A 7,251-nucleotide genomic window follows, 5' to 3' on the forward strand; every position below is an offset into this window, starting at 1 on the left:
TAATATACTTTTGATGTTAAACCAACAACTTGTGATAAAATCAATGAATGTTTAGAATTAAATATTCATGTTGAAATATTCATAAAAAATCTATTAGAAAAGTTTGGTATAATATTCCAAAATGACATCAGCCGTCAGCCAAGTTTGACCTTTGATGGCTGTTAAAATGATTAGTTAGAAGGGGAGTCAATAGGGTAACATTATCGGAGGACACAGACAGAACATTATAATGGTGCACAAACAAAAGGAATTTGTTTAAGAGTCATTGAGCCATAGTAGAGCCATAGGCACAGTGCATATTCATGTTTTTGATTCAATTGATTTTTGCAGATACAATACTCAATGAATCTGTTGCACAGCTTGTCATAAATTGCTGTGTGATAAAACCTCTGGAACTGGGCTGGAACAAGAAGAGGAGGCGCTTTCTGATCGATGTTCCAATATTTCATTTTAATAGAGTTTGGGTTGCCTTCCGATAACAACAACAATTCGATTTTTTTTCCTGAGGGAACATCACTTGCCATTGAAATGAAATAAAATGAATTTAAAATGAATTATCTAAATGAATTATATTATTTATTTCAGGCAATTGAGCAAAATACAGACCTAGTCCATTGTGCAGATCAAATCTTCCTGTCTAACCACAAGCACCATGTCCTTCCCTTAACTAGAGTTAGATCATAGACTCACAGGTGATATCAAAGTCCACTTTCACATTGCAGAGATCTGTGTCTCTCTGTCTCTGCTTTTTTTCTGGCCTCTGCAACACTGGCCAACGGCTCCTACAGTGTCAATGTCAGTTCCATGTCACAAACTAAGTCAACAGACCCCTTGGCAGCATCCACCTATAGAAGGAAACTAGAAATGCTTTTTAAACCTGCTGCCTCAGGTGACTGCGGTATTGTTCAGCTGGTATTTAAATTTGAATATTTTCACCTCCATTGCCGCCTGACATTTACATATGCTTGTAAAAAGTAGTCATTGTACACTCCATTTGTAGCCTACTCTCTCATTTATCCTTTACAATAAAGAATTAAGTGTCTCACTTGGCCAATCAAGGTGTCCCAATTTGCCAGTATTGACTGAAGAAAATGTGGTCTTAGGACAAGTTATGTTTGAAGAAGAGTCATCCATTCTGTGTTAATTTTTTTTTATTTTTACATTTTGTATAGTGTATTAGAGTTCTTAAGCTATTTAGAATGGTATCATGTTGGGGGTTGAGACAATGGGATGATTCTGTAAGGTGTTCCAGAAAGCACATTTTCAGGAAGAGTCCCACTTTACCAATACTAACACTAAATGTGGAAAATGACTATGGAATATTCTCTCTCTCTCTCTCTCTCTCTCTCTCTCTCTCTCTCTCTCTCTCTCTCTCTCTCTCTCTCTCTCTCTCTCTCTCTCTCTCTCTCTCTCTCTCTTTCTCTTTCTCTTTCTCTCGCTCTCGCTCTCGCTCTCTCTCTTTCTCTTTCTCTCGCTCTCTCTCTCTCTTTCTCTCTCTCTCTCCACACAGACACGTTTGCTCGCGCGCACTCTCTTTCGCTCTCTCTTTCGCTCTCTCTTTTGCACTTTTCCGTAGAGTGTCGTTGGACCACTTATCTTGACCGCGAGCCCTCTCGGTCGGTTCAGACATGCGCGGGGAGTGGGCATGGAGAAGGGGGGAGGTAAGGGGCGGGTTTTGGTATATAATACTTCTCCCTGAGAACTTTTGCCTGTCGCCTGGTCTTTGGGACAGCCTCTCACTCAACATCTCCATAGCCCTCACCAACTGGGAAACTAACTCAACTGCAACCTCTCCAACCAAATAACGCTCAACGTTAGATTACTGCCAACTGACATGGAAACCCAGAAAAGACACGAACACCACTCAGTTTGTCACACCTGCCGGAGAACGGAAAACACAAGAATGAAGGTAATCTATGGAGACCCAACACTTCTTGCTCTTCTGCTTGTTTTATGCACGTAAAACAATCCGTATTTCTACATTGCAAAGACATGCGTAATCGAATACGGTGGCTGGGACAACCTCTCTGGGCTTTTACCCTGGCTTGTTTTTTTGTGTGTTTGCGCATTTTGGTGAGAAGGGACAATTTGAGAACACTGTGAAATATAAATAACTTGACGAGGTGAGAGTGTCGAAGGTGCAGAAGCTGAGATGGGTTGATTCTTGCGTTTAGCTACCTTTCAGTCGGCTACAATACCGTGACTTTTAAGATCCTTACTCTGGGCACTGTTATGCCGAAACATGATCCTCTCCACTCGCATCTTGTTAGTGCGTCCCTTTGCTGAACTCGGGACAAACAGGAGATACCTCAAAGACCGCTAGGGGGCGAGTCCTGCGGGCGATAGAGCTCAGTCTCCCTGTTACCAGAGGGTGAGCAAGGGGAAATATATGCTGAGTATGGGGATTGAGATAGGCTATTCAATCGGCAACTGTCTTGCAACTTGTTGAGCCGGTTGTGTAAGAGTTCAGCAGAGATATGGTATCTTTTCCCTCAGAATAAGCTGCAAGAGGGCGATAACTAATCACTGCGTAAAACACAGCTCAAATACAAAGTAGGACAGAATTAAAATGTTTCATTGCGCCAGACTTTTAAACCGTAAAAAAATACTTTTGGTTTACGAATCATGTTGGATACGTTTCATGGCGCCGTAGATTATTTGTGAGGGACGAGGTAGATTATTTGTGAGGGTCGTTTATGCAAAATATTGATTGGAAACTTTTCATCTGACTTTTGGGTTTTGATTCTGAAATGTATATTTAACCTACATTTCTGAACAGTGGCTATGGAAGGCACCAACAATTTAGCCTACCAGTTTGTATTGTATGCAGTGAACGTTTGATTTTTAGATGTGTTATGTTCTCTCCTCAGGTCAAGATGATGTCTTCGTCAAATCGAGTGCTGGTCATTGCGCTGGCACTTACTCTGTACATCGTTGAAGTGGCCTCGGCGGAGACGCTATGTGGAGGAGAACTGGTGGACGCGCTGCAGTTCGTCTGTGAAGATAGAGGATTCTATTTCAGTAGGTTTCACTTAAACCCGCTGTAACTTTTATTTAATTGAGTGTTCTCCCTTTTATTTTCTGCTGGCTTTCCAACTGCTTTGTCTGTCTCTCACTCTCGTGTGTTCCTGTACTGAGAGTTACATCTTTGTGTCTGTCACTGTGTGTGGTATGCGTGTGTTCGCTCTCTGTCTTTCTCACACACACACACACACACACACACACACACACACACAACCAGCTGTGCTTCGCTGCGATGTGTCTGAAGACGGAACGCCTTTGCGATACTACTGAGTGGATGGATTCTGTTGCTGTAGCCTACCCCAGATTGCATATGAAAGGGCGGCGAGCAGGGAAGGCACACACAACTCAATGCGACACAATGGGCCACTTGTTTACCACGCATTCCGTGGGGGAAAGTAATAGCACCCAAGAGGCATACCAGTCACCTCACCACGAATGTTCCCAGGCTATAGGCAACCACAATGCGTTTGATCTACATTTGAAGGATTCAATTATTTCGGTGGAGGGAGGATTACCACTGTACTCTTATTAATAGCCCTGTTATTGCTCTTCTAGTAGACTTCGTCTAGACTGTAGCATATAGTAAAAACGACGTGATTGTTATTATTAGCTGACCTAAAATGTTTTTTTTTTTTTTTTTACAATAAGTACATACAGTTATCAGTATGTAGAACTAAGATGGTTCCTGTCCTCTCTTCCCCGTCTTCTCCTCTGCCCCTGACACAGACAGCAAAAACAAAAGGTGGACAATTTCACTTTTTAAATATTTGTCATCCTCCCACCCACTGGCATTGACAAAAAAATCTTTGTGCTGCTGCTTGCTAAGAGAGGTCATTATCCAATTTGGGCCAACATAGATGGGCTCCCCCCCTCTGGTTCACCCTTTCTTTTTCTCTCGTGTTCCTCTCTTCCTGCTGCAATGAAATACTGGTCTGGCCTCTCCTGAGGTTTCTCCAACATTGTGTAGGGGGTGAAGAAGGACTTCAAACAAGGCCGTTATTGATCACGGATAGTACTCTCCCCTGTGCTACGTCTTACTTAACCCTCCACCTCTCTCTTCTCACCCCCCCCTTTCTGTCTCTCTTTTCTCACACCTTTCTCCCTCATATCTTCTCATTCAATCTTTTGCTTTCCCGCCTCCCTTGCACAATCTACCTCTTTGCTGATAGATCACGCAAGGGACTCGCGCTCTGTGTCTTTTAAGTGCATTTCTCTCCATTCAATGTCTTCCTCTCTCCCTCTATCTCTCTATCAGCAGCCCCTCCTTCCCATCTCCTGTCTTTCCCCGGCCTTTCAGATGTACTGTATGTGGACTCCCCCTCCCCCTTCCCTCTGCTGAGTTGGCAAGGGGATAAGGTCAAGGGAGAGTGTCCATGTTGTGTGTTTACTCACCCAAATAGTGAGGGTTTCAGATCTATGTGTCTCTTTTGTCTGTATTTGGCTACGTGTGTCTCTGTTTCTCTCTTCTTGGCTGTGTGAGTATGTGCCTGGCTGTGTGTCTCTAGTCTCTGTGCTCGGTTGTGTCTCCCTGTGCTTGGCGGTGTTGTGTCTGCGTTCTCCAGTGTGCGAGGAGTATTTACTGCTGTATTTACCCTCTAAAGGACTTCTGGATGGCTTAATTAAATACCCTAACAAGATGACCACTTCGGAAGACAAACACGCCAACAAACGAACATCAACTTTTGTCAGAGTTGGGCTCAGATAGCCTTTTATCCTGTGTTTGACCAAAGTGAAGTGGGCCAATTGGATTTTGTCAATTGGGGGGGGGAAACATTATGAATTTGATGGATTTGGCCAAACTCCCAACGCTGCTATCTTGATTCTCTTTCATTGTCATTTAATTACAAGTCTCTCCTCTCCTAAGGGTCTCACTCTCCCTTCCTCTCTCTTTACTGCAGGTAGGCCAACCAGCAGGTCTAACAGCAGACGCTCCCAGAACCGCGGTATCGTGGAGGAGTGTTGTTTCCGTAGCTGTGACCTCAACCTGTTGGAGCAGTACTGTGCCAAACCTGCCAAGTCAGAGAGGGACGTGTCGGCCACCTCTATACAGATCATTCCCATGGTGCCCACACTCAAACAGGTACGACCCGTATGGGGGAAACCAGGAAACCAGCCCTACCTGTCCTTGACCTGTCCGTATGTGTCCCGATCTATCTCCACATCTCACTTGTCTTCGTTCCACGGCGTGCTGAACCCGTATGCCCCCCGTCTGTGGGAGTGGCGAGAAAGTCGTTTGAGGGTTGTGTTATCTTGCGAAAATAGTCGGTGGTAAGCAAGTATCTCCTTCCGAGACTGCTGACCGAGGTGGAAAACACCAGGGCCCGAGAGTACATTTGGGTAGAGCGGATAAGGTTCAACTGCGGGTTGGTCACAGCTGGTGAGAAAGTGAGCAGATTAGAAATTGTTGTTGTGACACGTTACACACCTGCCTGTTAGGGTCGGATCCATTCAGGCCCGCTTCAAAACAACCCAAACAAAGAACGTCGAGTTTCTTTTTTCAACATTTGCAATGTGCCTGGATTAGTCACGGAACACTAGATGCTCCAAAACGTGCATACATTTGACACCCTTCACTGAAACGGCAATAGCTATCGAGCCCTGGGAAACAGTCACTGTGAATCAAGTCAAAAGCGTGCACACGAAAACTTCAAAAGAAGCTGCAGGCTTTTTAACTCTGTGAACAACAACCTCAACTGTGGGCAGCATTCCAAAACTCTTAAATGTCTTCCTCTTCTCATCTCCTGTACTTTACGACTACCCCCCCAGGGCTGGATAGATAGATATCCCTCCGTTTTGACTTTCAACTGCCATTTAATGTCAACATCAGTTGGTTGTGAAATAAGGCGGCGATAGGACTATTTAGGACTGCTAATGGCTGTTTAAGACCGTTTAGGACTATTTGACTGTTTAGGTATGTTAAAGACTAATGGTACATGTCTACTAGGTGTTGTGAGTGCGAGGGGGATATGTTGGGACACATCCCCAGTCGTGCCTTGGCAGTGAAAGGAGTTGACTGCTCTCTCTCTCTCGCCCAGATGTTTCCAGGCTGGGGAGTGAATGGGGAGATAAACTGCAATTGATGTGTGTGTGTCTAGGGAGAAAGAGACACTTTCACACAGAGTACTCTCAAAGTGCCATGACCCAAACAAGCCATTCAGGAGGAGTACTAGTTACGCATAAATTCTGCCCCCACCCACCCATTCTCTATCTCTCTCATATGCATGCACACACACACAAACAACCCCCCTCCCCCTCTGCATGGGGATTTCCCAGTCTCACTGTTTTAAGGAATTGGCCAGGGATAGTGTTTTTTTCACCGGAATGTGTTTACTGCAGAGATAGGTGTGTGTTGGGGGAAGGGTCATTTAGTGAACAATGAATGTGTGGTCACATTGAGATAGTCTCCCGCATTCCCTCAGACATTATGATGAGGGGGCGGAGCCGAGCTCTTGCTGACAACTTTCTCTTTAGGGGTTGTCAGGGGAAAATAGCCGTTGTAATCAGAATCAGCAGTGACCTTCAAAGGTATGGCGAGCTCCAAATATACCGACAAATTCTTTAAACTCTCTCTCCCTCTTTTTCCCAACTCCACAGGATGTCCCAAGAAAACATGTGACTGTGAAGTATTCCAAATATGAGGTGTGGCAGAGGAAGGCTGCTCAGCGGCTCCGGAGGGGCGTCCCGGCCATCCTCAGGGCCCGGAAGTTCCGGAGGCAGGCGGTGAAGATCAAGGCCCAAGAGCAGGCGATGTTCCACCGGCCTCTGATCACCCTGCCCAGCAAGCTTCCCCCAGTCCTGCCCCCCACGGACAACTACGTCAGCCACAATTGAGCCTCCTCACCAGCAACCCAACTCCCCCATCGAAAGCCCTTTGCACAGACAACGAGTTTGGAGGGAGATGAAGAAAAAAAAAGACTAGGGGATTATAGCTTTGTCTCTGACGTCATTTCTGTGGCAAGTCCTCGTTTGACCTCTCCCCCACCCATCGCCCACCCCCAATCCCGTCCGAGCCCACCAACCTACACCCTCCACCCCCCCCCCCCCGCCCATACCTACTACTTTTTGACCCCAAACCTACCCTAGACCCCCTCACCCAGACACTCAAACATACGTTCACATTCTTCCTGTCCTGACTCTCACTCTTGCTCTCTCTTTCATTCACCGACACAAAAGACACCGACACAATCAATGAACAAAAAGTGAACTATTTGGCTGAATGCAATTTAG

General features: G+C 45.5%; 1 protein-coding gene across 1 annotated transcript; it reads left to right on the plus strand.

Moving 5' to 3' along the window:
• Positions 1-1,711: 1,711 nt before the first annotated feature.
• On the plus strand, positions 1,712-7,009 carry igf2b (insulin-like growth factor 2b). The gene is made up of 4 exons (XM_023984712.2): positions 1,712-1,909; positions 2,871-3,021; positions 4,923-5,104; positions 6,619-7,009. The coding sequence occupies exons 1-4, from the start codon at positions 1,835-1,837 to the stop codon at positions 6,853-6,855; spliced, it is 645 nt and encodes a 214-aa protein (XP_023840480.1). The 5' UTR covers positions 1,712-1,834; the 3' UTR covers positions 6,856-7,009.
• Positions 7,010-7,251: the final 242 nt, after the last annotated feature.

This window comes from Salvelinus sp. IW2-2015, linkage group LG4q.1:29 (assembly GCF_002910315.2).
Source record: "Salvelinus sp. IW2-2015 linkage group LG4q.1:29, ASM291031v2, whole genome shotgun sequence".
Taxonomy (NCBI): Eukaryota; Metazoa; Chordata; class Actinopteri; order Salmoniformes; family Salmonidae; genus Salvelinus; species Salvelinus sp. IW2-2015.